At 48.8% G+C, this 22278-nt stretch overlaps 1 protein-coding gene across 1 annotated transcript; it reads right to left on the bottom strand.

Moving 5' to 3' along the window:
- Positions 1 to 8022: 8022 nt before the first annotated feature.
- Positions 8023 to 11747, bottom strand: LOC116969882 (putative lipoyltransferase 2, mitochondrial). Its single transcript, XM_033016640.1, has 3 exons — positions 11308 to 11747; positions 10230 to 10345; positions 8023 to 8394 (listed from the first exon to the last, which is right to left on the bottom strand). Exons 1-3 carry the CDS (start codon positions 11652 to 11654, stop codon positions 8180 to 8182), a joined length of 678 nt encoding a protein of 225 aa, XP_032872531.1. The 5' UTR covers positions 11655 to 11747; the 3' UTR covers positions 8023 to 8179.
- Between the last annotated feature and the right edge of the window lie 10531 nt (positions 11748 to 22278).

Here is a 22278-nt window from a genome sequence, read left to right as displayed (position 1 = left end):
GGCTCCCAAGAACATAATTCGATAACTGGTAAGAGCATGGATGTGAATAGGTCGTTATCTGGTGTTCCATACCGTGCTGTTCCAGCAATACATATTTTATCCAACATCCATACATTGTTTCTAGACTAGCGTGACCTGTTGTCCGCCACTAAATTCAGTTTCCCTGGTAAGTTGGTAGCTGATATCCAAATCTCTATCTGGATACGCTATTCCCAAATAGTGTTGGCCAGACAGTCACATAATGTCGATACGTTTCTACCCATATGGTTGACATATGCTACCCCGGTGGTGTAGTCAATTTGTAGTCTAACATACTGGTGATATAATCCAGAACAATATGACTTAAAGCCATGGCATGCAGTCACTTCCCCAGGTATTTATGCCCAACGTTAGTAATGATGCCTCCTGTGCATTCCATCTCCCCCACAGCTGGAGATGGAATTAGTAGCATCCCAATCCAAGGCCCATCAGTAAGTGGTTCCATAGACGGGTAACTGTTAATGTTTGGTTTGGAACAATGCCTAATGTATGTTTCCACCATTTTTGTACCATGGTGGCCTCTGTTGGTTGCTTCATTAGTCTGTCAGAATGACCCCCCCATAAATTTTTGAGTGACGCGTGTTAGCGCTCAGTAATTTGATTATGTAAAGGTCCGATATTATGTGGCTGGCACACAGCCCCTCATGCCAATTATTCTACTGCCAGTCTGATGGATGGTTTAGTTCCCTGCAAGCCTCCATAAAGGCTATACCCTTTCTTACGGCAAAGTCACTGCCCTGTGAACTGTGTTAACGGTGAACCGCAGATGATCTGTTGTGTTAAATACATCTGTGGGCACCTCCAATGAGTACTATATAGCAAGCATATATTAATACGATGCTTGCCATGTAGTACCCTGGGATCAATACCTTAGTTCCAACAAAGGTTCCCATCTAGTAATGAATATAAAGTACGAAGTATTCAAATTAGTCAAATCTAAGATGAAGTGGCACCCACCTCTATATTATGATAAGGGTTATTAGGACACAAATTCCTGTGATTCGTGTTGGATGTCCTCCATCACCTATTTTATTTGGGCACTGTAGTTCTGAATGCGCTTAGTTTGTTTCTTTTCCTGTAAGCATGAACATTCAGTTCGGTACATGCTGAACTGGAGGATAATGTAATGAATAATTCTAAGGTATACCCCTATACTTCTGAAATTTAAGTGTCGGTAGTAATAATTCTATGCATCCAGATAGATCTGTTGTCTCCCACCAACCTCGTAAGGAGCCAAACCCACCTTCCTCCATGGTACTATTTGTAGGTTTGTTACTATTTCGGCATCCTCCGTGGTCGTTGAGGTGCCGGTGTCTGTTATGAGGGTTAGCGCATTTCCCAGGAAGTAGTTTGTAAGACGTTCCTTAATGTGCCCCAAAGTTTCCCTCTATGTGAAGTTCTTTACCTGTTAAGATAAGATGCCTCCAAATGTTAATATTGGAGGTTGGGAGGTTCCAGGTTTGCATATAAGGCCAGTGCATCCTGGTGATCTAGTGTCATGTCTTTTTGTTTATAGTGCAGCCGATCCCATCCCGCTGTTAGGACTTAGAACTTTCTTTCGTTTCAATTCCCTGCCATGTTTTGGTTGATACTGGGAACATTCAGGTTTTTCAGTTCCCTGATGGTAAGTGTCTTCCAATGGGTTTTCTGCACCCTACGTGTACTAGGGGTATGTTAGACACAAAAAGCGACAAAAATTCTGATGCAAAAAAGGACAGAAAATTCAGGAAGCAATAAGCGACAAAAATTCAGGACATGACAGACGATTAAAATTCAAGACGCAAAAAGCGATGTAAATTCATGATGCGGAAAGCGACGAAAATTCAGGACGTGAAATGCAATGAAAATTCAGATGCAAAAAGGAACAGAAAATTCAGGAAGCAATGTGATGAGAATTCAGGACGCTAAAAGCGAGGACAATTCAAGACGCGAAAAGTGGCTAAATTTCAGGACGCGAAAAGGGACAAAATTGAGGACGATAAAAGCGACGAAAATTCAGCACGCGAAAAGCGACTAAATTTCAGGACGCAAAAAACGTTGAACATTCAGGACGCGAAAAGCGACTATATCTCAGGATGCGATAAGCGACGAAAATTCAGGACGCGAAAAGCGACGCATATTCAGGGCGCGAAAAGGGACGAAATTACAGGACACGAAAAGCGATGAAAATTCAAGGCGCAAAAAGCGACAAAAATTCTGATGCAAAAAGGGACAGAAAATTCAGGAAGCAATAAGTGGCGAAAATTCAGGACACTAAAAGCGAGGACAATTCAAGACGCGAAAAGTGACTACATTTCAGGACGCGAAAAGGACAAAAATTGAGGACGATAAAAGCGACGAAAATTCAGGACGCAAAAAGCTACAATATTTCAGGATGCGTAAATGATAAAAATTCAAGACGTGAACGGCGATGAAATTTCAAGACGCGAAAAGCGACGAAAAGTCAGGACGCGAAAAGCGACGTGAATCCGGGACGCGAAAAGGGACGAAAATTCAGGACGCACGCGAAAAGGGACGAAAATTCAGGACGCAAAATCCAACATAAATTCAGGACGAGAAAAGCAACAAAAATTCAGGACGCGATAAACAACAAAAATTTAGGACGTGAAAAGCGACGTAAATTCAAGATACGTAAAGCGACGTAAATTCAGGATGCAAAAAGCACCGAAAATTCAGGATGCGAAATGCGATGACATTTCAGGACGCGAAAAGGAACAAAAATTCAAGACGCGAAAAGGCGAAAATGGAGGACGCGAAAAGGGACAGAAAATTCAGGACGTGATAAGCGATGAAAATTCAGGATGCGAAGTGCAACGACAAGCCAAGACGCGAAAAGTGCCGAAAGTCCAGGACGCGTATAGCGACAAAATTTCGGGATGCGTAAATGACAAAAATTCAGGACGCGAAAGGCGATAAAAATTCAAAACGCGATAAGCAACAAAAATTCCGGACTCAAAAAGCAATGTAAATTCAGGACGCAAAAAGCGATGGAAATTCAGTACGCGAAAAGCGATGACATTTCAGTGCGCCAATAGCGACGAAAATTCAGGCCGAGAAAAGCAACTAATATTCAAGACGCGAAAAGCGACTAAAATTCAGGACACGATAAGGGACTAAAATTCAGGACACGATAAGCGACTAAATTTCAGGACGTGGAAACGACTAAATATCAGGACACATAAAGGACGAACATTCAGGGTGCGAAAAGCGACGAAAATTCAGGACGTGAAAAGAGACAAAAATTCAGGAGACGAAAAGCGACGAAAATTCAAGACGCGAAAAGCAGCGAAAATTCACGACGCGAAAAGCGTCAAAAATTCAGGAAGCTAAAAGCGACGACAATTCAAGACGTGAAAAGCGACGAAAATTCAGGATGTGAAAAGGCACAAAACTTCCGGACGTGAAATGCGACGAAAATTCCGGACGCGAAAAGCGACGAAAATTCAGGACACGAAAAGCGACGAAAATTCAAGACACGAAAAGACGAAAATTCAGGATGCAAAAACCAATGAAAATTCAAGATGAAAAGCCACTGAGCTATGTACTGGATAGCTAGATCGACTGAGCTACATACTGGATAGATGGGTAGCTATCTGGATGGCTATTTACTGGATAGCTAGACAGCTGCATGCAGGACAGCAGGATAGCTAGCTAGACTGAGCTACATACTGGATAGCTAGGTAGCCAGCAAGATGTCTACATACTGGATAGCTTGGTAGCTAGCTAGATTGAGCTACACACCTGGATGGAAACATAGAAAATAGATGCAGGAGGCCATTCGGCCCTTCGAGCCAGCACCGCCATTCATTGTGATCATGGCTGATCGTCCCCAATCAATAACCCGTGCCTGCCTTCTCCCCATACCCCTTGTCATCTTCACTACTTCATACACCCTACAGACCTTTCAGGTGAGGCAGAGGTTCACTTGCACCTCCTCCAACCACAGCGGTATGAGTTTTGATCTATCTAACTTCACGTAACCCTTGCTTTCCCTCTCTCTCCATCTCTCTCCCACCCCCGTTTTCCGACTAGTGTCACTGTGCTGATTAATTTCACTGATTGTATGCTTCGTTGTTAACTTCCCCCCAGCCTACAGTGAACCATTCCACATTCCCTTGATCATCATCGACATTGATCTGTCGTTTTCAGAATGTCATAAATTATAGGAGCAGAATTAGGCCATTCGACCCATCAAGTCTACTCCACCATTCAATCATGGCTGATCTATCTCTCCTTCCTAACCCCATTCTCCTGCCTTCTTCCCATAATCACTAACACCCGTACTAATCAAGAATCTCTCTATCTCTGCCTTATAAATATCCACTGACGGCCTCCAAAGCCTACTGTGGCAAAAAATTCCACAGATTCACCACCCTTTGACTAAAGAAATTTCTCCTCGTCTCCTTCCTAAAAAAGCATCCTTTAATTCTGAGGCTAAGAGCGTCCAAGATTCTTCCACTAGTGGAAACATCCTCTCCGCATCTACTCTATCCAAGCCTTTCATTATTCTATATGTTTCAATGAGGTCCTCCCTCATTCTTCTAAACTACAGCAAGTACAGGCCCAGTGCCAACAAATGCTCATCATGGGTTAACCCACTCATTCCTCGGATCATTCTTGTAAACCTCCTCTAGACCCTCTCCAGAGCCAGCACATCCTTCCTCTGAGATGGCGCCCAAATTTGCTCACAATATTCCAAATGCAGCCAGGCCAGCGCCTGAAAGAGCCTCAGCATTACATTTCCTGTTTTTGTATACAAGCCCTCTTGAAATAAATACTAAAAATAAAGGTTCACACCTTATCCTCCCATATCTCCAGCTTCCCTCTCCTCTGACTCTCAGCTGAAGGTATTGACCCAAAATCTCCCATTCCTTCTCTCCAGAGATGCTGCCTGTCTCACTGAGTTACTCCAACATTTTGTGTCTTTCTTTGGTGTAAACCAGCATTTGCAGTTCCTTCCTACACATTAGATGTGATGCTGGTGTTGTGATGTGATCAGCTCCATGTCCATTATCGTGCCTGGGGGGCTTCAGATGTTCCCTGTGCCATGTAACTAGCCTCCAAAGTACAACATTCGACCATGGCCATAGAATGGAGTTGGTAAACAAAGCCACTACCTGCAAGATTGTTTCCAGTGCACCTAGCGCAGATGTTGCTTAGGAGAAACACAAAAATTGCTGGAGTAACTCAGCGGATCAGGCAACATTCCTGGATAATGTGGATAAAGTCACGTTTTGGGTTGGGATCCTTCTTTAGACTCATCACATTTCAGGTCCGGGCCCTTCAGATCTGAAAAGGTCTGGAAAAGAGTCTCAACCTTTTTCAGCAGCATAATGGTGCTGCGATATAGTTGCTGCCTTACAGCACCTTCTTCTAGATAGATAGCTAGATAGATAGCTGGACAGCAACATACTGGATAACTAGGTAGCTAGCTAGACTGAGGCTACATACTGGGTACACAAAAATGCTGGAGAAACTAAGCGGGTGCAGCAGCATCTATGGAGCGAAGGAAATTCAGTGTTCATGCCCCCAGAATGCAGACTCCCCAAGCGGAATATGAGGTGCTGTTCCTCCAATTTCCGGTGTTGCTCGCTCTGGCCATGGAGGAGACCCAGGACAGAGAGGTCGGATACGGAATGGGAGGGGGTTGAAGTGCTGAGCCACCGGGAGGTCAGGTTGGTTATTGCGGACCGAGCGGAGGTGTTCGGCGAAACGATCGCCAAGCCTCCGCTTGGTCTCTCCGATGTAGAGCCGCGGATGCAATAGATGACATTAGAGGAGATGCAGGTTAACCTCTGTCGCACCCGGAACGACTGCTTGGGTCCTTGAATGGAGTCGATTCGGCGGGCCCAGTGCGACAGCAATGTTAGGTGGGCCGGGTGCGGTTGTGATATTCACCGGGCCCAGTCCGGCGACGATGTCGGATGGGCCCGGTGTGGCGATGGGGTTAGGCGGTCCCGGGGGGCGGCGAGGTTCGGTGGTCGCGTTATGGTGGCGATAGTAGGAGGAATCGGCGAGGGGGAGAAAGTCCGAGTTACCATTGAATCGGCGAGGCTGGGCATCATCGGTAGGCAGGTGAAGGTCGGCGGCAACATCGACGTGGAGGTCGGCGAAGGCGGCACCTTGGTGAGTACTGGGGGCGCTCTTCGTAGCGAAGATGGCGTTGCGGGACTCGGGCAGACGGCGCAGGCCAGAGTTGGGGCTCGGAGCTTGCGGGCGGTCGAGTCGCTTCATGGAGTGAGCTACATACTGGCTAGCTAGATGGCTAGAAATAGGGGGGATTTATGGCACCTGTAAATGTGGATTATAGGGAAGGTATGTAAATGGGAGGAGGATTTAGGGGAGGGCACCTTTAAATGGTGAATTAGGGGAGGGCACCTTTAAATGGTGAATTAGGGGAGGGCACCTTTAAATGGTGAATTAGGGGAGGGCACCTTTAAATGGTGAATTAGGGGAGGGCACCTTTAAATGGTGAATTAGGGGAGGGCACCAATCCACATCTCATATAATTCTTTACCCCTCATTAATTTGTTCTCACGGGTAACGAGGTACAGTGAAAAGCTTTAGTGGCGTGCTAACCAATTAGCAGAAAGACAAAACATGATCACAATTGAGCCAGCTAGATAGTTGCATACTGTATAACTAGGTAGATGGCTAGATGGCTACATACTGGATAGCTAGGTAGATAGCAAGTCTGAGCTACATACTGGATAGCTAGGTAGCTAGCTAGAGTGATCTACATACTGGACAGCTAGGTAGCTAGCTAGACTGAGCTACCAACTGGATAACTAGATACATACTGGTGTTTTATAATTACAAACAACCGAATTGGAAGAACAGCACCTCATATTTTGCTTGGGCAGCTTACCCAGCAGTATGAACATTGACTTCAATAACCTCAAGTAACCCTTGCTTTCCCTTTCTCTGTTCCTCCCCCATTTTGTTGTTCTGCTAGTTTCCCTGTTCGTATCTCATCCATAACCAGCATTAGACCATTGTGGGCTCCACCTTTCCTGGTCCCATCGTTTCCGCCTCTGATTTGTTCTGTACCTTCCCATACCTCTTGTTTCCCTTTTCCCTGACTCTCAGTCTAAAGAAGGGTCTAGACCCAAAACGTCACCTATCCCTTTTCTCCAGACATGCTGAGTTACTCCAGCTTTTGTGTCTATCTTCAGTGTAAACCAGCCTCTGCCGTATCTTCCTCGGTGCGGATTCGGTGGTCGGGAGGGCCTGTCTCCGCACTGTATCTCAAAACTAAACTTAACCAATCAACATTGACGTCCAGCTCATTTATTTACATTATATACATTCATTGGCTTGGCATAACAGTTTAAATTGTCTCTCTTGTGTGATCATCGTCGGTCACTCGAAATGAGTATGACTGTTCTCTCCATAGGGTCGTCCACTTGTGGGTCTGCAGATGTCTGTAGAGGCTGATTCGCGATCCACACACTTTGGTGCAACGTGGGTTGTGGAGACTGGCGATGGTTGGTAGTTGCTGAGCCCCCTTCTCTCTCTCCTTATGGTATTGTCACTTTGTCTCTGCAACACGGCGTAGCCCCCCCCCCCCCCCCCTATTCTTCTATATAGACAATAGGTGCAGGAGTAGGCCATTTGGCCGTTTGAGCCAGCACCGCCATTTAATGTGATCATGGCTGATCATCCCCAATCAGTACCTCATTCCTGCCTTTTCCCCATATCCCATGAATCCAATATTTTTAAGAGCCCTATCTAGCTCTCTCTTGAAAGTATCCAGAGAACCGGCCTCCACCGCACTCTGAGGCAGAGAATTCCACAGACTCTCAACTCTCTGTGAGAAAAAGTTTTTCCTCATCTCGGTTCTAAATGGCTTACCCCTTATTCTTAAATGGTGGCCCCTGATTCTGGACTCCCCCAACATCGGGAACATGTTTCTATCGTGTCCAAACCCTTAATAAACTACAGCGCCGTCAAACGCACATCATATGTTAACCTGCTCATTCCTGGGACCATTCTTGTCAACCTCCTCTGGACCCTCTCCAGCGCCATCACATCCTTCCTCAGATATGGGGCTCAAAATTGCTCACATAATTGCCTTGCAAACATCCGACATCTGAAAACCTCTTCAGTTGGCTGGGTGATCTGTGGGGATGGAGAGTTCCTAACACCTCAGCGTACAGTTAAACTGTGCGGCAAATGTTTCAAGGAAGAGTTCCACAGCCTCGGAGACGGTCACTTCTCTGCCGAGTACTTGAGTCAGGGACGTCACCCCTTTGCCCTTGAGGCCACAGGGTGTGATGTGAGAGAACCAGTGCAGATCAGTGTTGCAGTTCAGCGCTAACCCGTGAGAGGTGATGTATCTGCCGCAGTGGATTCCTGTAGAGACACAGACAGACAGACACAATAAGGGGTGGAATGGCAGTGGAGTGGGCAATGTAGCAATTAAAACAGCTGGAACAATGTTCACTGAAGGTATAAGAGCCTGAACACTGTAACATCCAGGTTGCGGATCAGCTTAAATGTGTAGGAAAGAACTGCAGATGCTGGTTTAAATGGAAAATAGACACAAAATGCTGAAATAACTCAGTGGGACAGGCAGCATCTCTGGGGAGAAGGAATGGGTGAAGTTAGAAACATTAGAAACGTCACCCATTCCTTCTCTCCAGAGATGTTGCTACTGTATGTCGCTGAGTTACTCCAGCATTTTGTGTTTAACTTCAGGGACAGCTTCTTCCCTACAACAATTAGGCTATTAAACGACCTCCAAATAAGCTCCGAACTACAGCGACTTTTCGACATTATAGATGACTGCATTATTATTGTTTGGTTATTTGTCCGTTTATTTTATATACTGAACTTTTTTATGGATAAGCTGTTGTTTATTATAGATTTTGCAGAGTGCTATAATTACATATATGTCGCACTGCCCCTGTCCCACTTAGGAAACCTGAACGGAAACCTCTGGTGACCTTGCGCCCCACCCAAGGTTTCCATGAGTCACCAGAGGTTTTGGTCACTCGCCTGGGAAGCCTCGACTGAAGCGTGAGCTGCATCTACTGACCAAAGATCTTACAGGATCATTGCTACTGACCGCACACACACACACACAAGCACGTCGCGAAGTTGGGGGCCAGGGACAGCAGAGGAGTGCTGTCTGTGCAATGAAGAGGAAAGTAAATGGCTGCCACAGAGCACGCTAAGTCCTTTAGGGGGAGAGAGAAGGGGGGGAAAAGGGGGGGAAATGGGGGAGAAGGGGGGAGAAGGGGGAAGAAGGGGGAAGAAGGGGGGAGAAGGGGGAGAGAAGGGGGGGAGAAGGAGTGGAGACAGTTTTAAGAAGTTTAATAAAGTTAGCGGGCATTTTACCTTCCTGTGGATCTTCTAGGTCATGAAAACCAAAGGTCCATCTTTACTGAAAACTCCAATGAGCCAATCAAAATGGCCGGTCAGAGAAGGAGATTGCCTGTAAATAAATAGCAACCCCACTCCACGGGCTTCGACCAAACGGCAACCTATTTTTAGTCAAGGCCGGTTTTGATTTTGTTGAAATAATCGCAGGAACGTAGAAGAAGCCTCGACTACGCGGAAACCACTTTCGACCATTAGGGAGAGTGACCAAAACCTCCGGGAACCTCCGGGAATCTCACGGAAACCTTGGGTGGGGTGCAAGGTCACCAGAGGTTTCCGTTCAGGTTTCCGAAGTGGGACAGGGGCATAAGAATTTAATTGTTCCATTTCAGGACATATAACGATAAAGTCTGAAGAAGGGTCTCAACACTAGACAATAGACATTGGGTGCAAGAGTAGGCCAAACGGCCCTTCAAGCCAGCACCGCCATTCAATGTGATCATGGCTGATCATCCTCAATCAGTACCCCGTTCCTGCCTTCTCCCCATATCCCCTGACTCCGCTATCTTTAAGAGCCCTATCGCGCTCTCTCTTGAAAGTATCCAGAGAACCGGCCTCCACCTCCCTCTGAGGCAGAGAATGCCACAGACTCACAACTCTCTGTGTGAAAAAGTGTTTCCTCATCTCTGTTCCAAATGGCTTACCCCTTATTCTTAAACTGTGGCCCCTGGTTCTGGACCCGTTTCCTGCCTCTAGCGTGTCCCGCTGAGTTACTCCAGCATTTTGTGTCTATCTTAAAGTTTTTTTACTGTACCTTGGTACACGTGATAATAAACTAAACGAGACTGAACTGAAGTGGCACTCACCGATGGCACAGATTTTGTTGCTTGCCAGCCAGACGCCGGTGTCTGGCGAGGTGTCTGCTTGAATCCCGAACTTGCGGCAGAGCCGGACGGTGGTGGTCTCCAGCTCCGCCACGTACCAACAATTTCTAAAGTTTAAATGTGGGCGGCACGACTCACGTCGCAGCGTCCTCTGCAGTCCGTCTGTCTTTTTGTTATTTTTTGTCCCGTTTTAATGTAGTTTTTTTTTTTTTTTGATGGGGTATGTGTGTGTGTGTGTGTGTGTGTGTGTGTGTGTGTGTGTGTGTGTGTGTGTGTGTGTGTGTGTGTGTGTGTGTGTGTGTGTGTGTGTGTGTGGGGGGGGGCGGGGGGGTGGGGGGGAAATGCTTAAAATCTTTCCCCTACACGGAGAACCCGACCTTTTCCCTGTCGGGTCTCCGTTGTCATTGGGGCTGAGCAACGTGGAGCGGCCTACAGCAGGAACGACCTGGGGCTCCAGTCGCGGAGCTGCGGACCTACTCACCATCATGGAGCTGGCCGAGTCCAGAGCGGGTGGAGCTGTGGTGGCGCGCCGCTGAGACCCGATCCCCGGAGATTCGGAGGCTCCAACCGCAGGTCCGGTGGACAGTAATATCGAGAGCCCGCGGGTCCCTGCTGGGAGACCGCTTTTCGGGGCTTCCGCAACGGCGACTTCACCCGCCCGAGTCGCGGGGTCGAGGATGACCTGGAGCGGGGCCTGACATCGCCCGGCGCGGCTTCAACGGCTGCGGGACTTTGCTAGCGCTCCAACAACAAGACCCGGAGCGCGGCCTTGCATCGCCCGGCGCGGCGTTAATGGCCGCGGGACAATTGCCATCGCCCGCCGGGGGCTTTGACTCTGACATCGGGAGGGGAATGGGGAGTGCAGGGGAGAGATAAGTTGTTTTGCTTCCTATCACAGCGAGGAGGAGATGCGCTGTGATGGATGCCTGTGTAAATTGTGTTGTGTCTTGGGTCTTTTTTTCTTGTGTGTATGACTGCAGAAACAACATTTCATTTGAGCCTCTATGAGGTTCAAGTGACAAATAAATTGTATTGTATTGTATATTGTATTGTATTGTACCAGCGCACGCTCTTCCTGAAGTGGGCCAGGTTGAGGATGGGGTAGCACACCAGCTGCCCGGGGCCGTGGAAGGTGATCAGCCCTCCTCGGTCCGCCCGGTGGAACTCGGCCCCCAGCCCGTTTAGCCTCTCCTCCTCCTCCACCGGGTACTGCGCCGTCCTTATGCCGACAGTGTAGACAGGAGGATGCTCACACAGGAGCAGCGCGTTCACTGCCGGTTCAGCGGCCGGCGGCTGCGACAGGGAGTCGATGTGGCGCCGGATGTACCTCCGCTGAGCTTGCAGTGCGTTCCCGTAAGAAATCCTCCCCAGGTTCACCACTTCAACCACCGGCTTCAAAGGGGTCATGGCACCAGCTTCAGGCTCCACGTCTCAACGTTCAGAAGGATTTGTCAGGATTTCCCAAGTATTTTACAACCAGCCTGGCGTTGATGGAATGAAAAATAAGAACAATAAGTTTACAGAAATTTAGTTAGTTTAGTTTATTGTCACATGCAACGAGGTACACTGAAACACTATTTTTGTTGTTCAAACCCAAGCCTTTGCCTCACAGCACCAAAGGCCTTGGTTTGATCCTGACCTCTCCACACAGACAACAACCGAGGTCAGGATCAAACCGAGGCCTCTGGCGCTGTGCGGCGGCAGCGCTATCTGCTGAACCACTGTTCTGGTCTTTTGTGGATCCCAGATTTGTTATCTTAGTTTAGTTTATTAGTAAATGTAGTTTAGTTTATTATCACGTGTCTTGAGGGAGGTGTTGGTGTGTGTGTGTGTGTGCGTGCGTGTGTGCGTGTGTGTGTGCGTGTGCGCATGGGAGTGCAGCGTGGCTATACAAAGTAAATTCCCGGGATGGCGGGACTGTTGGAAAAATCGAAGGTAGATAAAAATGCTGGAGAAACACAGCGGGTGAGGCAGCATCTATGGAGCGAAGGAATAGGCTTCGGGTCGAGACCCTTCTTCAGCATGTCTACCAGCATGTCATTGGTAGATGGCAAAGTCCTATTTTCATGATGTATCAGTAAACTAAAATGAAACTCTGTGGCCACCTCCAGATCATTGGGATGTGTGCAGGAGCTGTTGTGGTCATTCACCCTTCACACAGCGGCACTGATACCTCCCGCCTGCCCTTTGCCCCTCTGCCCGCTCCCTGGTCACCTGCTGATGAAGTTCTCCTCCTCTCTCTGATCTATGTACCTCCCTCGCGCCTGGCATCAGTCTCGATCAGAAACGTCACCCATTCTTTCTCTCCTGAGATGCTGCCCGCCCCGCTGAGTTACTCCAGCGCTTTGAGTCCATCTTCGGTGTAAAGCAGCATCTGCAGTTCTTTCCTGCACATTTCGTCCGCTCCGCAGCGAAATCTCCTCAAGGTGCGCACCTACATTGAAAAAGTCCGCTTCCTCTCTCCCTCTCCCCTGACATCAGTCTGAAGATCAGGCAGCGTCTCTGGGTAGAAGGAATGGGTGACATTTTTAGAACAAGAGGAAACGAATATAGGAGCAAAGCGGACCTTCTGCAGTTGTACAGAGCCCTAGTGAGACCACACCTGGAGTATTGTGTGCAGTTTTGGTCCCCTAATTGAGAAAGGACATTCTTGCTATTGAGGGAGTGCAGCATAGGTTTACAAGATTAATTCCCGAGATGGCGGGACTGTCATATGCTGAGAGAATGGAGCGGCTGGGCTTGTACACGCTGGAGTTTAGAAGGATAAGAGGGGATCTCATTGAAACATATAAGATTGTTAAGGGTTTAGACACGCTAGAGGAAGGAAACATGTTCCCGATGTTGGGGGAGTCCAGAACCAGGGGCCACAGTTTAAGAATAAGGAGTAAGCCATTTGGAACGGAGACGAGGAAACACTTTTTCTCACAGAGTGGTGAGTCTGTGGAATTCTCTGCCTCAGAGAGCGGTGGAGGCAGGTTCTCTGAATGCTTTCAAGAGAGAGCTAGATAGGGCTCTTAAAGATAGCGGAGTCAGGGGATATGGGGAGAAGGCAGGAACGGGGTACTGATTGGGGATGATCAGCCATGATCACATTGAATGGCGGTGCTGGCTCGAAGGGCCGAATGTCCTCCTCCTGCACCTATTGTCTATTGTCTATTGTTTCGTGTTGAGACCCTTCTTCAGACACAACCTAATGTTGTTCCAGAGAAAACAATCAAAGTCTCTCCAGCCTCCTCCCTAATGGACAATGCCCTCTAATCCTGGCATCTGAAGAAGGGTCTCGACCCGAAACGTCACCCATTCCTTCTCTCCAGAGACGCTGCCTGGAGGGCTGAGTAACTCCGGCATTTTGTGTCTGCCTTCTAGCAGAGACTGGGTTAAAGCTTCCTCAGATACACGTGTAATCTGCAGGTCCCGGGGGGGAGGCGGGGGGGGGGTGGGGGGGCGGAGTGTCTACAACGCTTACAGCCGCACAGACTCGCCACTCAAGCCGGCCATGTTGTCAGGAGATCCCGGCTGTCCCACACGCCACATTTACGGGAAAGATGTGATCAAGGCCCAGTGCAGGGGGAGGCTTAGAATGTGCCTGACTGAGAGTGGGGAAGGGAGGGGGAGTGAGAGCAGAATTGTGTGTGTGTGTGTGTGTGTGTGTGTGTGTGTGTGTGTGTGTGTGTGTGTGTGTGTGTGTGTGTGTGTGTGTGTGTGTGTGTGTGTGTGTGTGTGTGTGTGTGTGTGTGTATGTGTGATGTGTGATGTGTGATGTGTGTGTGTGTGTGTGTGTGTGTGTGTTGTGTTGTGTGTGTGTGTGTGTGTGTGTGTGTGTGTGTGTGTTTGTTTGTGTGTGTGTGTGTGTGTGTGTGTATGTGTGATGTGTGGTGTGTGTGTGTGTGTGTGTGTGTGTGTGTGTGTGTGATGTGTTGTGTGTGTGTGTGTGTGTGTGTGTGTGTGTGTGTGTGTGTGTGTGTGCATGTATGCATGTATGTTTAAGAGGTTGTACATGTGTATGTGCATATGTGCGTGTGTGCGTGCGTACATTTTTGCGTGCGTGCCTGCGTGTGTGTGTGGTTGTACGTGTGAGTGCGTGTGTGTGTGCGTGGGTGCGTGCATGCGAACGTGCTTGCGTGCGTGCATGTGTGGTTGTACATGTGTGTGAGTGTGTGTGTGCGTGTGCGTGTGTGTGTGTGTGTGTGTGTGCGTACATGCTTGCATGCGCGCATGTGTGGTTGTACGTGTGTGTGCGTGTGTGAATGTGTCTGGTGCATATGTGTGCATGTGTATACGTGTGTGTGTCTGGTTTGTATGTTCTCCCCGTGACCTGCGTGGATTTTCTCCGGGTGCTCCTGTTTCCACCCACACTCCAAAGACGTACAGGATTGCAGGGAGTGGATGGGAAAGTGGGATAACATAGAACTAGTGTGAACGGGTGAGCGATGGTCGGCATAAACTCAGTGGGCCGAAGGGCCCGTTTTATCTCTCCCCCCCATCCCCCTCCTCCTCCCCACTCTCTATCCCCAGTCCCCTCTCCACTCCCCCCTCACCACCTCTCCCCCTCTCCCCCTCTTCCCCACTCCCCCTCTCCCCTCTCCCCCGCCCCCCTCTCCCCCTCACCCCCTGTCCCCTCTCCACCTCTCCACCTCTCCCCCTTTCCCCTGTCCCCTGTCCCCTCTCCCCCTCTCCCCCTCACCACTTCTCCCCCTCCCCCCTCACCCCTCCCGCCTCTCCCCTCACCCCTCTCCCCCTCACCCCTCTCACCCTCTCCCCCTCACCCCTCTCACCCTCTCCACCTCTCCCCCTTTCCCTCACCCCTCCCCCTCCCCCCTCTCTCCCCTCGCCCCCTCTACCCCTCTCCCCTCTCCCCCTCTCGGCCCCTCGACCCCTCTCCGGCCTCTCCTCTCCCCCTCCCCCCTCTCACCTCTCCCCTCAGCTCCCCTCTCCCCGCTCTCCCCCTCTCCCCCTCGCCCCTCTCGCCCCTCTCCCCCTCCCCCTCTCCCTCCTCCTCTCCCCCTCTCCCCCTCTCCCCCTCTCCCCCTCTCCCCCTCTCCCCTCTCCCCTCTCCCCCTCTCCCCCTCTCCCCTCTCCCCTCCCCCTCTCCCCTCTCTCCCCCTCTCCCCTCTCCCCCTGTCCCCTCTATCCTCTTAGACTAGTTTACTCTTTGGATAAGGCTGTGACCACTCATGATCACATACTGTAATCCATCTTGTTATCGAGTCCACACACAAGCCAGAGCTGAACACAGGTCCCGGCATAGACAATAAACAATAGGTGCAGGAATAGGCCATTCGGCCCCTCGAGCCAGCACCACAACAATGGTGCCTGTCTTGTCGCTTCTTGTGCGTGATGGTGGAAAGATTGGTGGAAACAGGGCCGCCACGTGAACGCTCTTTCCTTGACCCTCTGTAAACCATCCCTCTAGTCTGTAGAGAATTACAGACCTGATGTGAACAGGTCGGCATGGACTCGGTGGGCCGAAGGGCCTGTTTCCCTGCTGCGTCTCTGCGCTAAACTAATTTTGAAACACGTCTTAATTTCAAAAACGAGCGAGCATTTGCAGACAATAATTCAATAAAAGTGCTACCAAGTTGATTTATGACCAGGGTCAGCTGAGGTTTTACACAATTCCGTGCAGTGCAGACTCTAGAGTCCATGCATCTCACATTTATTGTCTCAGATACTATTACCTCTAATTTCATTTGCAGCTGAAACTCTCTAAAAGGATTAAGCATGCCAGTAGAGGTGGGGGCTGCATTAGAGCTGGCCATCCCGACACAGTTCATAGAAACATAGACAATAGGTGCAGGAGTAGGCCATTTAGCCCTTCGTGCCAGCACCGCCATTCAATATGATCATGGCTGATCATCCACAATCAGTACCCCGTTCCTGCCTTCTCCCCATATCTCTTGATTGCATTAGCCATAAGAGCTCTATCTAACTCTCCCTTGAAAACATCCAGTGAATTGGCCTCCACTGCCTTCTGTGGCAGAGATGTCGCCTGTATAGTTGTGAGTAGTCGCCCAAAGAGTCGTACCTTGTTCTGGTCGCCGCTAGATTTTCAACATGTTGAAAATTTTCTGCCACCTGCAACGACCTATGACGGGTGCCGGCAGTCGCCGAAAAAGTGGTGTAAGTGGGACAGGCCCATTAGGCAGTTTGTTGTTGTCTACAACTTCGTTCTGGCAGCTCCTGCGACGGCACTGCTGACAAACTGTAACGTCCCTGCTGTTCCTTTGGATCGATCAGCGACGTGGAGAGGGGGGACGTGCTGCATGGGCAACAGCCTGTCCTCCATATGACATCGCCCAGGCTTGCATCCGACCGCACATCACCTGCCAACTGGGATGCATCACCCATGGTCAGTCATGACCGAGGGGGGCCTACAATGTACAGTCCCGGCCTCCACTACTGCCTCCGGCAGCTCGTTCCATACACCCACTCGTTCCATACACTGTGTGGAAGAGTTACTCCTCAAGATTCTTATTAGAGCTTTTCCCTTCACCTTGAACCCATGTCCTCTGGTTCTCGATTCCCCTACTCTGGGAAAGAGACTCTGTGCGTCTACCCGATCTATTCCTCTCATGATTTTATACGCCTCTATAAGATCACCCCTCATCCTCCTGCGCTCCATGGAATAGAGACCCAGCCTACTCAACCACTCCACATAGCTCATCTTTGTCATCTGCAAACCTGTTAATCACACAATGTACATTCTCATCCACATGGTGGACACAAAATGCTGGAGTAATTCAGCGAGTGAGGCAGCATCTATGGAGAGAAGAAATTGGCGACAATAGAAAGTAGGTGCAGGAGTCGGCCATTCGGCCCCTCCAGCCAGCACCGCCATTCAATGTGATCATGGCTGATCATCCACAATCAGTACCCCGTTCCTGCCTTCTCCCCATATCCCTTGACTGCTATCTTTAAGAGCCCTATCTAGATCTCTCTTGAAAGTATCCAGAGAACCGGCCTCCACCGCCCTCTGAGGCAGAGAATTTCACAGACTCACAACTCTCTGTGTGAAAAAGTGTTTACTCATCTCCGTTCTAAATGGCTTACCCCTTATTCGTAAACTGTGTGGCTCCTGGTTCTGGACTCCCCCCAACATCGGGAACATGTTTCCTGCCTCTATCGTGTCCAAACCCTTAATAATCTTATATGTTTCAATAAGATACCCTCTCATCCTTCTAAACTCCAGAGTGTACAAGCCCAGCCGGTCCATTCTCTCAGCATATGAGAGTCCCGCCATCCCGGGAATTAACCTGGTGAACCTACGCTGCACTCCCTCAACGTTTTGGGTCGAGACCCTTCTTTAGACTGATGTGACAAATAGCATATTGAATGGCGGTGCTGGCTCGAAGGTCCGAATGGCCTCCTCCTGCACCTATTTTCTATGTTTCTATGTTACAGGAACTCTTTTTTTTATGAATGAATGAATGAATGAATAAGTTTATTGGCCAAGTATTCACATACAAGGAATTTGCCCGCAAGTGACAACATGAGTGACAACATTTTATAAATCTGATCCATTTTGATTAATCATGCTCGGGAATTGTCTTCATCATCATGAATAGATTAGGGAGTGGACCTTCGAATGTCACCTGCAACTCGAGCTGCTTCACGTTCCACAACCAAACCAGATGAACTTGCCTGGATTAAGTGGTGTAAACTTCAAGGAGAGGTTTGGACAAATTTCCATTATTGGCACTGGATTGCCGGGGGTTAGGGTGAGGAGAGACCGGATGCAAGTGTTGCCAAGATAGACACACAGCGGGACAGGCAGCATCTACGGAGCGAAGGAATAGGTGACGTTTCGGGTCGAGACCCTTCTTCAGACCGCTGGAGTAACTCAGCGGGACAGGCAGCATCCGAAGAAGGGTCTCGCCAACTTTTTCACCCAGAGAGTTGTGAGTCTGTGGAATTCTCTGCCTCAGAGCGCGGTGGAGGCCGGTTCTCTGGATACGTTCAAGAAAGAGCTAGATAGGGCCCACTGAGTTACTCCAGCTTTTTGTGCCTATCTTCGGTGTAAACCAGCATCTGCAGTTCCTTCCTGCACGTGGATATATCGCGTGCAGTTCTGGTCACCCCATTACAGGAAGGGTGGGGAGGCTTTGGAACGAAAAGGTGCAGAGGATGTGAGTCATAGTCGCACAGCGGTGCACCCAATTTGCCCACGCCGACCAACATGTCCCAGCTACACTAGTCCCACCCGCCATAGAGGCATAGAGTCACATAGTGTGTAAACAGGCCCTTCGGCCCAACTTGCCCACACCAACCAACATGCCCCATCTACACTAGTCCCATCTGCCATAGAGGCATAGTCACAGAGGCATATAGTGAGTAAACAGGCCTTTCGGCCCAACTTTCCCACACTGACCAACATGTCCCAGCTACACTAGTCCCACCAGCCTGCGTTTGGCCCATATCCATCCAAACCTGTCCTATCCATGCACCTGTCCAAATGTCTTTAATGTAGTGTACAAAAGGTTGGCTCTTGTGCTCCGGTTTCCATAGACAATAGACAATAGGTGCGGGACTAGGCCCATTCATGAATAAATGGAAATGTTTTCAATTTATTTCACATTCTTAGCAATTTCATTTTGAAGTAATTTTCAGAAACCCTGATGCCTGTTCCCTTGATCAATGGGGTTTTATCATTAGTGTTTTATTATAATTAATGTTTAGTGTTTTCTGAGTCATTCGTAACTGTCACTGTATGTCATGTTGTTACTTGTGGGCGGAGCACCAAGGCAAATTCCTTGTATGTGAATACTTGGCCAATAAACTTACTTACTTACTTACTGTATCACCAAAAGCAACTTTAAAATCGCAAGAACTCATTTACTTCTCAAATAACTATTCCTCCCTTGGACTCCAACGTTCTACCCTTTCTACAGTATCTGTACACTGTGGACGGCTTGATTGTAATCATGTATAGTCCTTCCGCTGACTGGATAGCGCACTCATTCCTGGGATCGTTCTCGTAAACCTCCTCTGGACCCTCTCCAGAGGCAGCACATCCTTCCTTAGATATGGGGCCCAAAACTGCTCACAATGCAGCCTGACCAGCGCCCTGCCAATCTTCAGCAGGCCATCCTGTAATGACTGTAATGAGTGCTGTCAATGTGAAGCAAATAGATTATGTAAATATTTGCCTTAACGAACCTGAAACCTGGAAACTTAACGGAAAGGAAGGGAAGCTTGTGTTTCCTGTTGACATTTTGTTAGGAAAGTTTGTTTTTAGATTACGTCTAAGGAATGTTCCGTTGAAAATATCCGGTAGGAATCTACAGGAGCCAGTGGAGTTTAACTGTCTTTTGTTTTTAGTTCTGGGATACAGCATGGAGGTAGGCCCTTCGGCCCACAGAGTCCACGCCAACCGGTGATCACCCCACACGCGAGCTGTATCATACACGCGCACACCAGGGACAATCTACAATTTTCACCCAAGCCAATTAACCCACAAACCTGCACGCCTTTGGAGTGTGGGAGGAAGCCGGAGCACCCGGAGAAAACCCACGCGGGTCACGGAGAGAACGTACAAACGCCACACAGACAGCACCCGTCGTCAGATTGATTCAGGGTCCCGGCGCTGTGAGGCAGCAACTCTACCCGCTGTGCCACCGCTGCGCTGTCCCTGGCAGAAGAGGGCGGTGGAGGCCGGTTCTCTGGATACTTTCAAGAGAGAGCTAGATAGGGCTCTTAAAGATAGCGGAGTCAGGGGATATGGGGGGGAAGGCAGGAACGGGGTACTGATTGGGGATGATCAGCCATGATCACATTGAATGGCGGTGCTGGCTCGAAGGGCCAAATGGCCTACTCATGCACCTATTGTCAATTGAAACGTCACCCATTCCTTCTCCTCCAGAGATGCTGCCTGCCCCGCTCAGTTACTCCAGCTTTTTGTGCCTATCTTCGGTGTAAACCAGCATCTGCAGTTCCCTCCTGCACGTGGACGTATTACGTGGATGTTCTGATCGCCCCATTACAGGCTTTGGAATGAAAGGGTGCAGAGGATGAGTCATAGTCACACAGAGGTGCTCCCTACTTGCCCACGCCGACCAACATGTCCCAGCTACACTAGTCCCACCCGCCATAGAGGCATAGAGGGATATAGTGTGTAAACAGGCCCTTCGGCCCAACTTGCCCACACCGACCAACATGTCCCAGCTACACTAGTCCCATCTGCCATAGAGGCATAGAGTCACAGAGGCATATAGTGAGTAAACAGGCCCTTCGGCCCAACTTGCCCACACTGACCAACATGTCCCAGCTACACCAGTCCCACCAGCCTGCGTTTGGCCCATATCCATCCAAACCTGTCCTATCCATGCACCTGTCCAAATGTCTTTAATGTAGTGTACAAAAGGTTGGCTCTTGTGCTCCGGTTTCCATAGACAATAGACAATAGGTGCGGGACTAGGCCCATTCATGAATAAATGGAAATGTTTTCAATTTATTTCACATTCTTAGCAATTTCATTTTGATGTAATTCTCAGAAACCCTGATGCCTGTTCCCTTGATCAATGGTGTTTTATCATTAGTGTTTTATTATTATTAATGTTTAGTGTTTTCTGAGTCATTCGTAACTGTCACTGTATGTCATGTTGTTACTTGTGGGCGGAGCACCAAGGCAAATTCCTTGTATGTGAATACTTGGCCAATAAACTTACTTACTTACTTACTGTATCACCAAAAGCAATTTTAAAATCGCAAGAACTCATTTACTTCTCAAATAACTATTCCTCCCTTGGACTCCAACGTTCTACCCTTTCTACAGTATCTGTACACTGTGGACGGCTTGATTGTAATCATGTATAGTCCTTCCGCTGACTGGATAGCACGATATTTTCATATTCATATGTCATAGGAGCAGAATCAGGCCATTCGGTCCATCAAGTCTACTCCACCATTCAATCATGGCTGATCTATCTCCCCCTCTCAACCCCATTCTCCTGCCTTCTCCCCATAATCCCTGCCACCCATACTAATTAAGAATCAATAAGATAATCACTCATCCTTCTAAACTCCAGAGTGTACAAGCCCAGCCGCTCCATTCTCTCAGCATATTACAGTCCCGTCATCCTGGGAATTAACCTTGGGAACCTACGCTGCACTCCCTCAATAGCAAGAATGTCCTTCCTCAAATTTGGAGACCAAAACTGCACACAATACTCCAGGTGTGGTCTCACTTGGGCCCTGTACAACTGCGGAAGGACCTCTTTGCTCAAAGAAATTCCTCCTCATCTCCATTCTAAAGGAATGTCCTTTAATTCTGAGGCTGTGACCTCTGGTCCTAGACTCTCCCACTAGTGGAAACATCCTCTCCACATCCTCTCTATCCAGGCCTTTCACTAATCGGTAAGTTTCAATGAGGTCCCCCACCCATCCTTCTAAACTCCAGGGAGTACAGGTCCAGCGCCGTCAAACGCTCATCGTACGTTAACCCACTCATTCCTGGGATCGTTCTCGTAAACCTCCTCTGGACCCTCTCCAGAGGCAGCACATCCTTCCTTAGATATGGGGCCCAAAACTGCTCACAATGCAGCCTGACCAGCGCCCTGCCAATCTTCAGCAGGCCATCCTGTAATGACTGTAATGTGTGCTGTCAATGTGAAGCAAATAGATTATGTAAATATTTGCCTTAACGAACCTGAATCCTGGAAACTTAACGGAAAGGAAGGAAAGCTTGTGTTTCCTGTTGATATTTTGTTAGGGAAGTTTGTTTTCAGATTACGTCTAAGGAATGTGCCGTTGAAAATATCCGGTAGGAATCTACAGGAGCCAGTGGAGTTTAATTGTCTTTTGTTTTTAGTTCAGGGATACAGCACGGAGGTAGGCCCTTCGGCCCACAGAGTCCACGCCAACCGGCAATCACCCCGCACGCGAGCTGTATCAAACACGCGCACACCAGGGACAATCTACAATTTTCACCCAAGCCAATTAACCCACAAACCCGCTCATCTTTGGAGTGTGGGAGGAAGCCGGAGCACCCGGAGAAAACCCACGCGGGTCACGGAGAGAACGTACAAACGCCATA

The sequence above is a fragment of the Amblyraja radiata genome, unplaced genomic scaffold (assembly GCF_010909765.2).
Source record: "Amblyraja radiata isolate CabotCenter1 unplaced genomic scaffold, sAmbRad1.1.pri scaffold_369_ctg1, whole genome shotgun sequence".
NCBI classification, from domain to species: Eukaryota; Metazoa; Chordata; class Chondrichthyes; order Rajiformes; family Rajidae; genus Amblyraja; species Amblyraja radiata.
Note: the sequence above shows the minus strand (reverse complement) of the source record. Positions and strands in the feature narration are given on the sequence as shown.

What these genes read in the sequence shown, in the direction of transcription:
- LOC116969882 (XM_033016640.1), bottom strand. Translation starts at nt 11,654, where the DNA reads ATGACCCCTTTGAAGCCGGTGGTTGAAGTGGTGAACCTGGGGAGGATT. An exon ending in TTCAGGAAGAGCGTGCGCTG is followed by an intron (nt 10,346 to 11,307) that starts GTACAATACAAT and finishes TAGAAATTGTTG; the next exon opens with GTACGTGGCGGAGCTGGAGA. An exon ending in CAACAAAATCTGTGCCATCG is followed by an intron (nt 8,395 to 10,229) that starts GTGAGTGCCACT and finishes GTGTCTCTACAG; the next exon opens with GAATCCACTGCGGCAGATAC.